The sequence below is a fragment of the Centroberyx affinis genome, unplaced genomic scaffold (assembly GCF_046629955.1).
Source record: "Centroberyx affinis isolate AG114_WGS23_722 - 3 ecotype Tasmania unplaced genomic scaffold, CSIRO-AGI_Caff_v1 ptg003059l_1, whole genome shotgun sequence".
In the NCBI taxonomy this organism is placed as follows: Eukaryota; Metazoa; Chordata; class Actinopteri; order Beryciformes; family Berycidae; genus Centroberyx; species Centroberyx affinis.
Genome location: NW_027281146.1, coordinates 259014 through 276677, shown reverse-complemented (window position 1 = coordinate 276677; position 17664 = coordinate 259014). Strand labels below are relative to the sequence as shown.

The window sequence follows — 17664 nt, the reverse complement described above, 5'->3', positions numbered from 1 at the left end:
CAAAAACTTGGCAACCTTCTCTAACCTTTGTGACTTACCTCCAGCTCTCATCTATCCCTCAGTAACACGCCTCCTTAAAGTCTCACAAAGATCACATGAAGACATAAGCTATGAGTAACCTTTTTTCTCTGATTTGTCGACACTGGTGAAAAAAAGCACCCTCAACTAATAAAAAATACAAATAGAAATAATGTATCCTCGATCATAGCTGCTAAATATTTACAGTAGCACCTACAGTGAGGTACTAGCCACCTCTATTAGTTGGTAGTGCATTAAAGCCATGTATGCAGATGTAATGCAGATGTAACAGCATGTATACTAAGTCGCACTGCTTACTAGACAGCACCGATTTAGTTATTAATGTACTTACAGCCAGCAGTATCTGCAGCGAGGAGTGAGCCACCTCTATAAACTGATAATCCATCAGACAGCCAGATATAGATATATATCGGTGGTCCTCTGGCGCCCAGGAGGGAGGAGGGGTGACGGGTGTCACCCTGCACCCCGGGCCATTCTCCATCCACCAGGAGCGATGCATGGACAGGTTGAACGTCAGGACAAGGTCAGAGTCCTAGCAAGACAGAGAGAGAGAGAGAGAAGGAGGGAGAGAAAGAAAGAAAGACAGAGAATTAAATTACACCCTCAGAAATAAGGCAGACCAGGAGCAACGCATAGGCAGGCTGGATGTCAGGGCAAGTTCCAACAAGTCTTAATTAAAACAAATCTGAGGAGAGGGCTTGGCTTCAACTAAAAATAGAATTCAGATTTATAATTCCAATGATCTAGGATCGGCTGGATTCGATTTGAATCATACATAGACAGGGTAGAGGTAAGGACAAGGTTAGAGAGACAGAAAGAGGGAGGGAGAGAGAGAAGAGGAGGATGGGGGTAAATATATAGGGTAAGTAGGAAAGGAAGGGAGGAGGAGAAGAAAGGAGGGAGAGAGGAGGAGGAAAGAGGGAGGGAAACAAGGTGGAAAGGGTAGATGGGGACAAAAAGAAGGAGAACAAGGAAAGGAAGGGAGGGGATAGAAGGGTAGAGGGATGGGAGAGATAGAGGGAGAAATGGAGCGAAGGATGAGGAAGAGTGCAAGGAAGTATGAGAGGGAGGAAAGGAGGCAAAAGAGCGGGTTTCGAGTTGGGTTTTGGGTTTCTTCGCATCAAAAAGGTATTGTATCATCATGTCAAAGCCTGACGGCGAGGGGAGAGGCTGGGTGTTGCGGGGCCGTGAGAGGATCAGTTCACTCAGAACTAAAATGTAAATGATCTCAGACAACACAGTCTTGATCTGAGAATACGAACAAGTCTCTCCCTGAGCTGGAAAAACCCACAACTCTTTTCTACGAGTGACACTCTTTGGAGCCAGTAGCCATAAATGAGAGACACATTTTAATGGTAATGTGGCTGGCAACATATTACCAAGGGAGTTTTTCTTCTAGTGATATGGGGACATTGTCTGCTTTTTATTCATTCAGATGTGGTCGTCCAACACAGTAAGAAGAACAGAGAAGACATAAAATTAGCCAGAAGTTGCAAGGAACAACTAAACTGACACGTGACTTTTGTTGTTTCAGTTCTGCTTTACAGCGGAGACAGGACAGGCAGCGGTGGAGTCTTCCCTGCACTGCAGCTGCGATGCAGAGAAGACTTCAATCCTTTTAATTCCAACAGCCTGCATGCTGCACAATACATCAATTATGACGGTCATCTTGGTTTAAATAATGCACATATTAATGACTCCCTTTAGCGAGAAGAGGCATAGATCATTCCACAGAGGAGACAAATGCGCTAACATGCGCTACCACACACACACACAAGTGCACAGACCGATAAACACACAAATAAGCCCACACACACATCCAGAAGCCCACACACACATCGCACAGTGTCTTTACTTTTGTACTTTTGCTCTGCATTACTTTGTCATTAGTTGAAAAAAATGCTCTTTAACATTTAACATGTATTTTAAGGCAGCGGGACACATGAGTGTTGTTCTATGGTAAGAAATCCCATTACTTTTCAATAGGAAAAGGGAAAGTTTGTCCTTCTTTTACCCGAGTCAAAGTAGAGAAGGGTTTATGTCTGTCTTTCTTTCTATCTATTCCCCTTTTTGTTTTTCTATCCATCTCAGTAAAATCACTCTGACTCTCTCTTCATTCTTATCCTCCCACCACATACTCTAATGCATTCACACAAACACAGACGCCCACACTGCACACAGCATTTAAATAATTTATATTACAGTAAATAGATATACATACTCCCTTATAGTGTTTTCTTACAGTGAGAGCTGACGTTGTACCCGTCTTTCTCCTCTCTTTATCTCTCTCTCTCTCTGATTCCCATGCTCTATTATTATGATAACAGAATAATACTGTGATTTAGAGGTAGATCGCTCTCTTTCGTCTCTCCCTCTTTCTTTCATCTGGCTCCCTCTATGTCTGTTTGACTTTGTCTCCTCCCTCCATATCGTTCTCTCTCTTGCGTCCCCTTTTCTCTGTTCACTCTATTAATTTCTATCTCGATCTCTCTCCCTTTTGCTCTCTCTTTCCCCCCTCTCTCTTTCTTTGTCTCCCTCTCCTTTTCCCCCCTCCCCTTCTCTCCCCTCTTTTTCTTCCTTGGCCTCTCTCTTCATTTCAGTGTAATGAGTAAATGCCTCATTAGCGCAGAGCTCTGATTAATGCCATCTCTCCTTGTTGCACTCCTCTTTTTAATGAGTAGAATCTCTCTAAATTTCTCTCTTGTTCCCTCTCTCTCATCACTCTCCGTCTGTCTCTCTCACTGTCCCTGGCGCTCATATCTCCCTCTCGCTCTCTATCTCTTTCCCTCTCTCTCTTTCTTTCTCTTTCATTCTTTGCTCTCTTTCTCTATCTGTCTCCTTCTCTCTTCCCATGCTCTCTCTCTCTTTCTCTCTTGTTGTTAAATGGTTTGGGGACAATAATTAGTGCAGTACAGACTCTATCACCATTTTTCTAATGAGCCCCTCAAATAAACACACATGCAGACACACACACACACACACACACACACACACACACACACACACACACACACAAAGTAATCATCAATGAAAAGCTTAATTTAGTGAAACATCTAGACCAAGTAAGGTAGGCTACATTGCAACTATTTCCGTAGTATCCTCTCACTTTGTGAAGGCAATGAAAACAGTTAAAGGCAAGGGAACATAACCTGAATAATGAGCCTGTGCAAATTCAGGTTTGCTAGCCATTTGGGGATGTTGGAAAAAAAAATATTATCAGTTTAAACTTTCTTGAACTTGAAAAAAGGACGAAGCATTATTAATTTATAAGACGCTTTGTTGAAAACAAACAACTTCAGTGTTAGCTACAGGTCAGCATGCTTAGCCTGGTTACCATAGAAACGGCCAATGTGCTGACGGTGGACATTCTCTGTTTTAGGCTGACCCCTCCACAGGTCCAGCAGATATTACTATTATATTATATTATAATATGAGGTAATATATTATGATGACATTTTTACATGGAGACAAAGTGCTTTAACTTTCAAATAAAAGCAGTCATACTCATAAAATACATTTAAAAATGAAACAACACCAGATAAAAAAGGAGAGGAGAGGGTAGAAACCAATACAACAGTAAAAATAACAGGATAAAAGACATCACATCAAAGCAAGTTTATAAAAATAGGTTTTAAGTAGAGATTTAAGAGATGATACTGGCTCTTCTAGCCTAAGCTCCTCAGGCAGGTCATTAAAGAGCCGCAGGGGCCTGTTGGCAAAAACCCAGTCACCTTCAGCCGTGAAGGAAAATTCCACCCTCAGATCCTCTAACACTGTCAATCTGTGATGTTCAGTGTATTCTAGTGTTAGTGTCTGCTCAAGATATTTTGTGATGAGGTATTCTAATTTACTTTTGTTGTACCCGTTTTCCCTCAACCTGCCTCGTCTCCTATTTCCTACATTTCCCAGAATGCCTTTCAACATCCCCCAGAGAATAAGCGCAAACTTGTTGCATTCAACTGTGTGTTATAAGTGTGGATAGAGAGCGCAATAGTCTTAGCAATACCAGTAGTAAGAGCAAGACGATGAGAGTTTTTAAGTCAAGAAAATGTTCCCCTATTGCCCCCCTCAAAATGCATGGTAACACTTTACAATAAGGGTACACCAAGTTAAGGATCAGTTAATGCTTAATAAGGGTTAGTTAATGCTTAATAAGCATTAGCTAACCCTTAATTAACAGTTAACTAATTTACTTATGGTGTTCATGTTAACTAAGGTGTTAATTTATACATTATTTAATAGTTTATAAAGATGACTATTAAATAATGTATAAATTAATACCTTATAGTTAACATGAACACCATCAGTAAATGATTACCAGACACATCAGTTACCTGTTAATTAAAGGTTATTTAATGCTTATTAAGCATTAACTAACCCTTAATTAATGTACCCTTATTGTAAAGTGTTACCAAATGCATTATGTCTTCTCGCTGCATTGCATTATGGTAGTTTAAGGCTACTGTATGTCAAGCGGCCAAAACCACGGGTGAATTTTGAAGCCAATATGGAAGTGGTGGCAGCGGCAGTTCTGCTAATGTCTGTCTAGGTTGTAGATGGAGAAATTGGGCTCTCTGCCTCTTCTACAATGGATTTCTCCCTGTATGATTGTTGAACTTCGGTGTAAAATGCTCTTTGATTCTGAGGGACTGACAGCAAAACCTGATGTTTACTGTGGATGTTTTGGATCGCTGAAACATTTTCTGCTATTACTGTAAACTCCATTGTAGCTGCACTGGAAATATGTCAATGTGACGTTACATACTTGGCCACTTATCGACAGGAATAAGAAAACTGCACCACCAAACAGCAAAATGGGCCTGGAATTGCAAGGTACATCGCCAACAGCTGTGTTTTTTTTAGGTGTTGAAGCCTTTTTCCTTTAAGCCAGTGAGGACTTTGGCTCACAGGGGGTTAAAAGGTCTGCAATACAGCGGGGAGCCAGACTGATACTAAAATGAAAAATCATATTATTTCCTTTGTATTCATTCAGCAGCGGTGGGCCACCACAGCAAGCTTCTACCACCACTGATGGGGAAAATGTAATATTAAAAAACACATTAGAAATTAGGCCTATTTTCCAGAGATAAGTATAGCACCAGTGATTAGAGATTGTGCTTTTATCGTCACAAATGATCCAGAGTTTAGACTTGGAGGCAACACTTAAATTACACCCCACCCACCAGTGAAATACAAAACAATTAAATTCCAACTGTGTACTGGCATTGATGTATTGATTTTGTATGGTAGAATATATTTATCATTACAGCATTTAACCCACCAAGAGGAGCCATAGATCCAATAGAATCTGGAGATATTAATCTGTCTGGTGATGAATGGGATCCGTTTGGGCTGCAACCTCATAAGAAAAATATTGCTAATATTTCTAACCGTGTTTGTGTGTGTGTGTGTGTGTGTGTGTGTTTGTGTGTGTGTGAGAGAGCGACAGAGAGAGAGGGAGAGAGAGAGAGAGAGAGAGGGGGGGGGGGGGGGGGGAAGAAAGCTGTGTGAATGCATTTGTTTCTATTTGGTCCTCTTGGTCTATTTATATGTATGCAAGCGTGTGTGTGTGTGTGTGTGTGTGTGTGTTTCCTAATTACTAAGCTTCATCTCTCCATTTCCATTTCCACTGCTGTCTTTCTCTCCCTCTTCCCTCTAAATCTTTCCTCCCCTCTTTCCATGTCTCATCTCCTTCTCCTTCTCTCTTTCACTCTCTCTCTCTCTCTCTCTCTCTCACACACACACACACACACACACACACACACAGTCTGTGATTTCCAGTGTACTAGTTGAGGATCATGCAGTCATGTTCTCCAGTCTTTGTCTCTGACTGTGGGCTAGCATCGCTCCAATGAACCACATCTCTCTTTCTCTGCTTTTTTCTGCCCCCCCCCCTCTCTCTCTTTCTCTCTCTCCTCTCTCTCTCTCTCCTCTCTCTCTCTTTCTCTCTCTCTCAATTTCCCTTCAATATCCCTTCTCTCTGTCTATTTCCCTTCGGCTTCCACTCCCAGGGGGATGGAGGGAGGGAAGACCATTCTGCTGCTGGTAGATGGTTGAGGTCTGGTAGTCAGGGATGTAGGAGGTCAGGGTCTGTTGTGTGGATGTGGGAGAGATCAGAGCGTCTGCAGGTTTCAGAAAGGCAAATTTAAGACTTTTACGGCCTTTTTAATGCAGCCTGGAATTCAATTTAACACCAATTTAACCCTGACAAAAAACTGGCAAAAACAGCTTTGTTTCAAGGATAGCTAATTAAAGTTCTATAAATATAGATGGCCAGTATGAGAAAAGGGGAACTTGGAAATGAATAGTTGAATAGAATGAATAGAAAAGAATAGCGTTGTGTTGTCCAATTCTGTTGATCAAAGCAGATGCAAGGATTACTGTGATCAATTGTAAGTGCAAGTAATGTAATACAATTTAAGAAAATAAAACTGACACTACTGCAGGTCCCATTCATATCATTGCATTTAATTTATTTTGTTTATCTTCCTTTCCAACTCTGCCTCGACTGGATATCACCGAACGCAAGTGATCTGTCAAGGCCTCTATGTATTTCAATCAGAAAATGAAGACCTCTAATAACGGTATTTAAGACCATTTAAATATTTTCAAGGACTTTCACTGAGATAATTTAATTTGTTTTCAGTCTTTCCAAGGACCGTCGGATACCCAGGAGATGGAGGTGGGGAATTGAGGATGGGATGGATGGATGGATGGATGGATGGATGGAGGGATGGAGGGAGTGTCAGTCGTTCCCCACGAATGCTTCTGCACCTGCTCCCTGGACACAAACACACACACACACACACCACTACCTACACACACATATTCTAAACACACAGTATAAGAAAACAGCCTCCTAGCCATGTAGAAAGATAGATTTTGACAGAGAATAATAATCAATGAACTAGTCAGTCAATCAGTCCAGCGGGCAGATTAACAAACAGCCAATCAGCCTGCATTCTATCTAACGTCAAGTCTGTTTAACTGCCTTAACTGCCTTTCTCTCTATCTCTGTCTCCATCGCTTTTCTATCTCTTTTCCTCTGTCTCTCTCCCTCTGTCTCTCTGTGTGTTATTTCACACCAATATCATCAGTCACAGTGCGTCTCCCTACGTTCTTTCTCTGTGATTTCCCATGGGCGTCAGAAGAGGCCTTATCCCATAATGCCTAAAGCACTTCTCTTCTTTCCGAATGGGTGGGGGTGTTAGGGAGTTGTGTGCATGTGAGTGTGTATGTGTGTGTGTGTGTGTGAGTGTGTGTGTGGTGTGCACGCATGTAATGGGAGGGGGGGTTATTCAAGCATTCAGAAGGTAATGTGTGTCCTGATCAGAAATCAGAAAGTTGCCCGCCCGCTTGCCACCCGTGTTCTACAGCACAAATAAAAATCTGTGTCCAATCAGTTCAATCATTCTATTATAACAACTGAAAGCTTGTCTTGGCGCACAAAAATATAACAAGGAAAAATCAAATCAAATCACCAGTAATAGCTCATTACTACAATTTGAGAGAAACCTTGCTAGTAGGATTCTGCAGCCACTGAGGCCTGTTGATGAAAAAAAGGTAATTTCATGCCACGATTTGAACAAATACATTCATTGATCCAACACATTCAGGGCTGATCCATTAACTAACTGAATCAGGGTTGACGTATTAACTAAAACGGCCGTGATTAAACGTGTTGTGTGTGGGATTCTCTCATTCGCCCTCTCAATCAGTGGTGTTGAATGCAAAATTAAGCGACTATCGACATTCAAACAGCGTCCACGGCGATCTGTTCTCTGCTTTCTCTGGGAATGTATTCGCTTGGTTTCTGTCTGTATCCTGTTAGATAAGCGATCCTAACTTCCTTTAGAGTGCTATTGCTCTACCTGTCTCTTCCCTTTATCTCTCACCCTCTCTCCCTCTTTCCCCTTCTTCTCCCCCTCTCTTCTCTCTTGCCTCTGGTGAAAGGGACAAGGATTCACACGTGGATCCGATCCCATGAGACGTCATTCTGTATCGCTCATATCAAACCTCTCTCTGTCTAAACCTTTCTGCTTCTCCCTCTCTCTGTCTGCCTCTATTGTTCCTTCTCTCTCTCCTCTTCTCTCTCTCTTTCCTTTTTATCTCTCTCTCTCTATACATCGCTTCCTCTTTCCCCTCGAGTCACCCTTCTCTCTCTCTGTCTCTCTCTCTCTCTCTCTCTATCATACAGTATGCTATCCATCCACACCGATGTGTGTTTGCGTCTGACCGAAAGGAGTTGACTGGATGGCTCTGGGCTTCAAAAGACACTGTTTTGAGCCTGCTGTTTTGATTTGTTTGTGTGCGTATGTCTGTGTGTGTGTGTGTGTGTGTGTGTGTGTGTGTGTGTGTGTGTCCCTCGTCCCTCATGTTTGCCTCTGACTGATATAACGAATGACAGGCTCTCCCACTACAGGCGGAGAGAAGGGACACACAGCCTCTCACATATATAGTATGCAAAAAGCATGCAGGATAACCCTTCCACCCACACACACACACACACACACACACACACACAGTAGATGATTGACAGCTGGGTTCTGTGTATATGTGTGTCTGTGTGTCTATGTCTGTGTGTCATCAGGCGCCCAGAGGGTGGTTGCATCTTTTATACGACACAGTGGACTACTGACAGTTAGCTGTCTAAGTGTGTGTAGAGAGAGAGAGAGAGCGTTTGTGTGAATGTGTGTGTGTGTGTGTGTTTGTGTCTGCAACACGGTGACAGTTCTCTCTCCACAGACTTCTTTCTAAATCTGTCAGAGATGCCACAGCAGAAATATTTTTAAAGATTAATTTTATGGCATTGCTGCTGTATTAGATAGCGCAGCGGAGAGTGACAGGAGGGATCGGAGGGAGACAGAGTGATATATAACGTTAGAGACTCAAATCATCGTCAGTACAGGATATGCACCTTAGCTTGCTACAGGGACTCTACAGGGGCCCTATGGAAGGCAAAGATAAGCATTAGATGGAATATTTCAGAAACACAGAGCGCCTAAGGGTTGGAGAGGCCACCTCGGCAACATGTCTTAACATAGACCACTTAATGTTGCAAGGCACAATCTCAATGTCAGCCACTCGTCATTAACACGCAACACAAAGTCTCAGCGCTTGCCACATCCAACTTGCTTCAGGATTACGGCAATCATGATGTTAATTTGTCTGTTCCTCCAAACGTCCGTCCATCTGCCCGCCTGACATCAGGAGTTCAAACTGGGCTGGTGAACTCTGCCGCCCCACTCCGCTGCCTCTCCCACCTCTCCTCTCGCTGTCTGGGGGTTTACTTTCTCATCAAGAAGAAATGTCATAGGCACTTGGCAAATTTCACACCTTTGCAGCCCTAATCTTTCCGACTTTTCCGCCCCACAACGCCGCAAAACACCAGAGATATACTTTACGGTTCTCTCGCCGAAGATAAAATGAAGTCTGAGGAGAGCGCTTCTCCACACTTAAATCGATGCATTGCACAAGAAACACGGCTGTCATCGCGCACTGGGAACTGCAGGGGATTTGTTTTGTTTGTTTTGCATATTTTCTGTTTCCTTAGCACGACATCCGACCATATGAAAATTCTATATATTTATAGGCGGCGAGAACACAAAGCCAGGTCTCAAATTATTCAGGCACCTCCCTGACGGAGCCTGAGTATCAGCGTTTAAATAAACTTACACTGCAGGCACTGGGGATGCACAATACTGGTATTGGATATCAGGCCTATTCAAGGATAAAATAGAGTGTAGGCACTGGAAAATTCCCCCAATGCCAAAATACAATACCAAGAATCACTGATAACACTGATTTTTTCTGCCTCTTTCATATACAGAAAGATGTCAGATCTCTGTAATGAAGAAAAATGGAATCTGTCTCAATCACTTTTGTCTTGTGACCCCAAAGTAATGGTCTGAGCATGTTTCACTAAAAGTAATGGATTAAATTTGAACTCAGTACTGGCCAATACGTAAAGCCTTGTACTCTGAATTGGCATTGACTGTGGTATCGGTGCATCCCTAAATAGCGCTGCCTTTTAAGACATTTTCTGTCATCCTGACATTTGAAAAATAGAGGAAGAGAGTGAGGGAGGAAGAGACAAGAAAGCGAGCGAGAGTGAGAAGGAGAAGGAGCCTGGGACAGATTCGCGTGGCACTTTCCAAAACAACATGAAAAAGACTTGATTATAGGGGGAGCAGACGGAGAGAAGGGGGGGGGCAGAGATGGAGATGAAGAGAGCAAAAGCAGCGGGGGAGGGAGAGAGAGAGAGAGGGAGCGAGAGGAATGAGGAGAGGGAGAGAGAGAGACCAAGAAAGAGGGAGGCGGAAAGAGAAAATGAGAGAGAGAGAGGGAGATTGAGAGATGAAGGCAGGAAAAGAGATAAAGGGAGACAGATTTTCGTGTCTAAACCACACAGCACACTATCATTACACTTATGGAACACCAACCAGCTCGTCCCATCCAGTTGGCTCAGCGAGCGGAGACACACATGAAGAGGCGGGGCTAAGCGGGAAAAACATGTCACCGGGGAACACGCTCTTCTCCCGCTCCTAGACTCCCATCCAAAACCATGTTTTTTTTGATCATCAGTGACCCAAATCTAAATCTGTATTTTGTAGTTTTTGTCAGGCTGTCATGATGTGGGCTATTATCAACTTTTAACATATTTGGGAGCCTCTGCTGTCTACAGATGTTAAAATGATGAGAATTAACGGCTTTGTTATGCTAATAAAAAAAGACAGAGATACTAGCTGTGAGCTGCAAGTCCCTGTATGGGCTTTGTGTATCTGTAGAAGGGAGCATAAAGTCCTCCCAGCCTATCCCATAATGCAGTGCACACACTTCTTGTAGCGGCCAATTCCAATATTTCCACTTGCACGGTCATAGACACCAATTATTCGGCTGCTTTATTTACTCACAGTTTGTTGATGCTGGTTGTTGACCGTGATGATAATGATAATGATGTTGATGAACAGATGTGGCGATGTAACAAAAAAGGGCCTTCCACAAAGTTTCAATAAAAACTGAAATAGGCCTTTTCACTATATGATAAGGAGTAAATCAAACACCACTAAAAGTAACCAAAATAACAAAACAAAGTAACATTATTGTTTCACGGTTGATAGTTACAGCGCTCTCAGCGTCTTCCACCTGGATCAATTTGCTCACTTCCCATATTTCCAGTTTGTGTGTCTAGTGAAAACATGGACTGATGCTATTCCTCTGAACTATTCACAGAAATAAGTAAAGAAAAGAAAATGGCTCCAACACGTCTGGTTTGGTCATCTTTTGGGTAGTTTTGCCTTGCAGAGGACTGACTGACAACAACCTCCAAGGCAGACACACTTGTTTTACATGCGGTCCGGTGTAATAATAGCCCTCAGGTCAGTAAACAAGCTTGGGAGCGGCAGGTGACTGATTCGTATCGCATACAACAGCTGGCGAATCCGGGCGCATGTGGCTCTCCTCTCCCTCGGTAACTAGGTCAAGGTCAATGCGCCCTTCGGCGAGCCGCCGCAAACTGTTATGGTCACGAAAACAAGCTGCTCAGCGTCTGGTTTCGCTGTGCTTCCCTCTGATTGGTCAGGAGGTAATTGGTAAAGGTGTTGCTAATTAACTGACTGGTTCACCCTCATTATAAACCAGATGTGTTGATTTGGGTCAGGAGAGTCAAGGCCATTACAAAAGTTTATTTTTTTTTAAGAAATTGAGGAAAAATCTTTTGGCACACATCATATTTATATGAATGATAAATTTGGTGAACTGTGATGGAATTCTCTTTATTAATTTTAAGAAGGCTTTTCCAGAGTTTTCTAAAATGTGCTTCATTAAACTCAAGGACAAGGAGAGACGCAAATATCATTCAAATTCAATTAAACTGGAGGTTTTTACACAGAAGGTCTGGGGGTTTTACACATTCCTGACCTCAGAACAACTGTTCACTAAATTACTGCAAACCTCTGCCCATAGGTTGGATCTGGAGCACTGCAGCAGAACTTAACAATGTTCATAATTTGTGTCTGTGTGTGTGTGTGTGTGTGTGTGTGTGTGTGTGTGTGTGTGTGAGCAGACAGGCGGTGAGTGTATCGACCAATGAGTGAGCACCAGAGGGAATAGGAAAACTAGTTGAAGAAGGTGCACTAATTAAAGGCAGACTATAAGTCCAAGCTACTACTAATGATGATTGAAGAGCTAGAAACACTAATAGATGAGGTTTAGGATAGAGGTGTAGTGGTGTAATAATTGCCATTTTGTGTGATTTCTTAATGGATAGCAGAAATGTCGTATCACACATAGAGTGAGGGATTCACAAACAGTGTCAGGAAAAACTATTATTTATTTTCAATACCATACCACAGAGCGTAATCCATAATCAGCACTCGCATCAAGTGATTACTTATGTTTATGGAGGCTCTAATCAGCCCTAATGAATCAGCCAAACCGATAAATCAGTTGATCTCTATTTCAATCGTGCTGCTTTTACTAAGTAAACGCTCTAATTTTGCATATATTTTTTAAGTGGTGGGTTCGCAAAGCCTTTTAGTTCACAAAATACAGTCGGCTTTGTTTCAAAGTAATCTAACAGTGTAGCAGCGAGGAGGAACAGATGTTCATCTCATGTCTCATATCCACTGATATCATCTATGTAGTACGCTAGAAACAATAAATTAAAGCATTAATAGTGATGATGTTATCTATCTAAGCAGCTTGGCATCAGTGGGTTTCTTTAAAAGCTAAATATGATGGAGCAATCTAAGGGATTGACACACATTCACGGTACAGTCTATACATCAGAAATCAGTCGTTTTATACCCAATCCAGAACCTCTGCATCTTTTGACCCTATAATACATGGTAAGTTTGGGAAAAGTTATTCTAACCTTGGACAGGTGTGATAATGTGGGCTTAGCGGTAGTGAAGTGACAGTGGTTGTTACCCTGGATGTGCAGAAAAGGTGACAAGGATGTTGAAATAATGCAGAGAAATATATTCTTACTTTGGACAGGTCTCCAACCTCCAGGTAAAAACAGATGATGAAAACATTCCAGGTCATCCACACTACCAGCCATGCTGCATACTGGAGGGAGAGAGAGAGAGAGAGAGAGAGAGAGAGAGAGAGAGAGAGAGAGAAGAAAGTGAGAGGCAGACAGAATTTGCCATGTTCATATCTTGCATTTGGAGAGAGCGAGATGGAGATAAAAGGCAGGGAGAGGCTTCGCTTTTGATGTTGTTCAGAGAAACAAAAACAGCAGCAAAAAGTGCAACCAATCACCTGAATAAAAACAGAGAGGCAAATGAAAAGGGGGGGGGGTGGAGACGAACCGGGGGGGGGGGGGGGGGGGGAGAAGGTAAAAGAGAAGGAAGGAAAGAATCAAGGAAGGAAGGCAGAATTAGAAGCTTAGATCAAACCGTTCATTCCCTTTCATTATCTGAATCTCCTTACTAAATATTCTGTGAGTGTGTGTGTGTCTCAGTGAGTGTGTGTGTGTGTGTGTGTGTGTGTGTGTGTCTGTGTGTGGGGGGGTATTTGGTGTGTGGGAGGGCTGTGCGGAGGCCTACATCAGCCTGGAGACAGTGTGGGAGCTTATCAAAGCTTTCAGAAATATGAATTATTTCATTATCAGGCGTCGGAGATAGAAATCAGAAACACATAATTCAACTCGCCAAGTCCTTCCTCCCACTCAAGATCGCTATTGTAAGCTTTAATTTACAAAAAAATATATGTAAAATTATATATGTAAATATCAAATTGACATGATCCTATAGAAATCTTCTGTCCCCCAAAAGACATATTTTCAATAACTCATGAAGACTGGTTGATTTCCCAAGCTACATTGTCTATGTTATGAAAAGATTCTTCTGGTGTTGATGAAAGTTAGCCTTATTTTCCAGATTGGCATCTCTCCCTTATGAAATTGCTGTTTTCATTTTTTAACTTTAGATAGAAAAAATATTTTAGATTGCGTTTTACGCAATTAAACTTTGATCAAATTTGTAGCAGAGACCACACGAGCTTGTACTTATCAGTAGCTCCAACTAATTTGTGGGATTCATTGTGGAATGATAAAGCTAGCTTATTTCAGATAACACTCTTTCACAGCTGAATGTCTTGAAGTAACCATGCAGGATGTCAGCGATTGGTGAGAAACGGCAGACTTCTGATCTAAAAAGTTCTAAGGTCAAAGATTGATTTGAAAAACTGTGACTTTTATCAGTCAGGGACTACTTTTCATTCACAAAAACAATGTATGATATATGCTTTTATACTAGTATTTTATGCTTACATCTTCAGCCCACAATTCCGCCATGGATTACATTACTACACATCTCTGAAGTGTGGATTTGATGTCGTAAATGACAAGCAAAATCATGAATGGGACTGAATGGCATCTACAAGGCAGGGAACACCAGTCTCATTTTAGCTAATTGTGTTATAATGGCACGTAAACATCCACAGAAATTTCCTAAGGGAGACGGGCCAATCTGGAAAATGAGGTCAACTTTCATCAACACCGGAGGAATCCCTTAAATCTCAAACTGGGTTAAATGATTCAATCTTGTATCTCTATAAAGTATTTTTTAAGTAACAAAGAAAAATTATCTTGCTTTCAGAATGGCACCCATGCATTTATTCAATTACAGCGGGCCTAGAATGGTTTTTCATGGCTACTAGGGCCATGAAACCTACTGAACATATCACATCAAACTAACTCAAATCATCTCTACTCACAATTCAAGCAAGTCAGAGAAAAGAAAACCTTAAATTAAATTGACACTGCAAAGCAACAGCAGTAATACACTCCAATATTATTCAGAACTCATTATTCTAATGTAGAGAGCTGAGTTTGAGCTAATGAGAGACGGTTTCTAGATCTAGGGCAGAGGATATGTAACATGGCTGTTTCCTGTGTGTGTGTGTGTGTGTGGTGTGTGTTTAACTCACCCCGGTGACATATCGCGGCCTGAACTGAATCGTACCAAACAGTCCCAGGATGACGATGATGATGTGGAGGAAGTTGGTCAGGATGGGAGCCCACTGGTAGCCGAGGAAGTCTATGACCTGACGCTCCAACACACTGACCTGGAGGAGAGGAGAGGAGAGGAGAGGAGAGGAGAGGAGAGGAGAGGAGAGGAGAGGAGAGGCATTCATAAGGTAAATTAGTAGGAAGAAACAACCGCTGAAGTATAGTCTTTCCTCTTTAAATTCATTTGGCAGTAGTGGGTCATCCAGCAAGAACACTACCACCACTGATGGAGGACAGGAGAAATAAAGAAAGAGCAGTGATATAATGGAGGATAAACCCGCCTACACTCAGTTTACTCATCATTTTATTGCAGAAACAGAATTTACCCACATTTTTAGGCTGATATGAATCTTAAATAAATCTTAAATTCATCGTAAGTAGTACCAACCTGATGTTTCATGAGGGAAAAATTCAATTAATGCTTTCCGAAAATACATATTTTTTATATTAGTGGTTGTTTGCCTGATGATGATCCCCTGAACTGGAGGTCAGAGTTTACACACTTTTTATTTGTCACTTCATCACTGAAAAGACTAAATGTATCCCAAATTCCCACCAAATTGCCAATGTTTAAATTAGAGCTTTTTATCATAATAAAGTAAACTGTAATCAGTTATCTGTGCATCACTGACAAGGCTCCCAAGGCTGTGTGTGAGTGTGTGTGTGTGTGTTTATCATTCAGTCACAGTCGCTTCACGCTGAGATAGTTAATGAAGTCAACACAGCAGACGATATGGCACTGCTAAATATATTAACAGAGAGAGGGAGACAGGAGGGGGAGAAAAGGAGAGAGAGAGAAAGAGAGAGGCAGAGAGAGAGAGAGGCAGAGAGAGAGAGTGGCAGAGAGAGAGAGAGATGGGGACAAAGGAAGAGAGAGAGACAAAGAGCAAGGTAGAGGAAAAGACACAAAGAAAAAGAAAGGAAAAAAGAAAAAGAAAGAAACAAAGAAACAAAGAAGAATAGGGTGAACCATGAGAAGAGAGTGAGAAAGTGAAAGCGAGGATTACTACTATTAAATTCATCCAGTCCAAAAGGTGACAGAAATAAACTCTTTTCAACTATCATGCAGAAACTTCAACACACAAACACATCGAAGCAGGGGCTTATTTTGTTTATTTTTACTCTCCCTCTATTTTTTCTCACATGAACACATTTTTCCTCCCTCCCCCTCTCCCTCTTTCAGTTGAACACACACACACACACACACACACACACACTTTTGGATGACTGAGTTTAGAGTGCCCTAATGTGAGACCATATGGCAATACTACAGCCTTCCACAGCCAAATAGCAGGTAGCACAAAACACACACACACACACACACACACACACACACACACACACACACACACACACATTTATACTGTAACCTGATATAAATATATAGACTTACCCATCATAAATTGGTGGGCAACATTCGTTTTGCATAATGTGTGTGTTTGACGGAGATGAGAGTGTGAGAGTGATGAGAGTGTGTGTACATGTGTGCATCCATCCATGTGCAAGCCCATGTGTGTGTGTGTGTGTGTTTGTGTGTTTCCACGTCAGGGCAGGTCTGCTGTGCTTGCATTTGACAGCACCTGCTGTTATTGGACACAAGGGCTCAGCTGGCCCCACAGTGTGACGGTGTGTGTGTGTCTTTGTGTGTGTGTGCGTGCGTGTGTGTGTGTGTGTGTGTGTGTGAGTTTCTTTGTGTGTGTGCATTTATGTGTGGGACAGTGTCCGCCCGTATGTGTGTGTGTGTGTGTTTCTTTGTGTATAGGCTTCATTTTATTATGTAGAACCGTGTCCTCCCATTCAGAATGATAATGGTGCAGTTGTCTCTCTCTCTCTTTCTCTCTCTCTCTCTCTCTCACACACACACACACACACACACACACACAGACCATTATTAGAAGTCAGGGGCCTCCCAGCCCATTACTGAGGCCCCTAGGGTCCCCTCTTTCATCACCAATAATATAAACAGTCTTCACTCCAGCTGGGGCGGCCCAAACACACACACACACACATTAAAACAACACACACACACAAATGGAGGAGAGGAGTTTGTGAGTATACTATAGGCAACATCCAATCATATATGTATTGATTTCTCTGGGTTATGACAGCGCACGTCTCATATCCAGTCAATAGCATCCTTAGAGGGCCAGTCAGATAAAACCGGTCTTTGCTCTAACCTGGTTTAACACGGAAGCCGAATCCAGACCAACATTCAAAACCTGACCATCTGTTCTTTTGCCCCGCACTCATCTTTTGAACTGAAAGTCTCATTACATGGCTCAGCAGCAAAAAAAAACACTAACTTCAGCTGACTGCCTCAATATGTTGTTGTTTTCAAAAGAACAATCCACTTCGCTCTCTGAGTGACAGACAAAAGACAGATCGCGCATTTACTACCCCCACACTGCCATATATTCCCAGCATCCTTTGCACGTGTCAAATGGCAGAAGCTTAGGGATGGAGTGTGAAAAATCGCCCAGCCATTCGACAACTATGGCTCTGCTTCTAACAACTTCTTTCTGGATGGATGGAGGGAGGGTAGAGCGAGAGTGGGAGAGAGAGAGAGCTGCAGAGAGCATGATGGGAGAAGCAGCTATGTTAGCAGA

General features: G+C 42.2%; 1 protein-coding gene across 1 annotated transcript in view; it reads right to left on the bottom strand.

Annotated features, from left to right (window-relative positions):
• The window catches only part of nkain2 (sodium/potassium transporting ATPase interacting 2), a gene marked incomplete at its 3' end in the record, with an annotated part of 65450 nt that overhangs the window by 13105 nt on the left and 34681 nt on the right, over positions 1 to 17664 (bottom strand). The window contains exons 2-4 of the mRNA XM_071537496.1: positions 14977 to 15114; positions 13030 to 13110; positions 371 to 571 (exon numbers count right to left, since the gene is read on the bottom strand). Coding sequence (XP_071393597.1) covers positions 371 to 571; positions 13030 to 13110; positions 14977 to 15114 — 420 coding nt within the window. The remainder of the gene's footprint in view (positions 1 to 370; positions 572 to 13029; positions 13111 to 14976; positions 15115 to 17664) is intronic.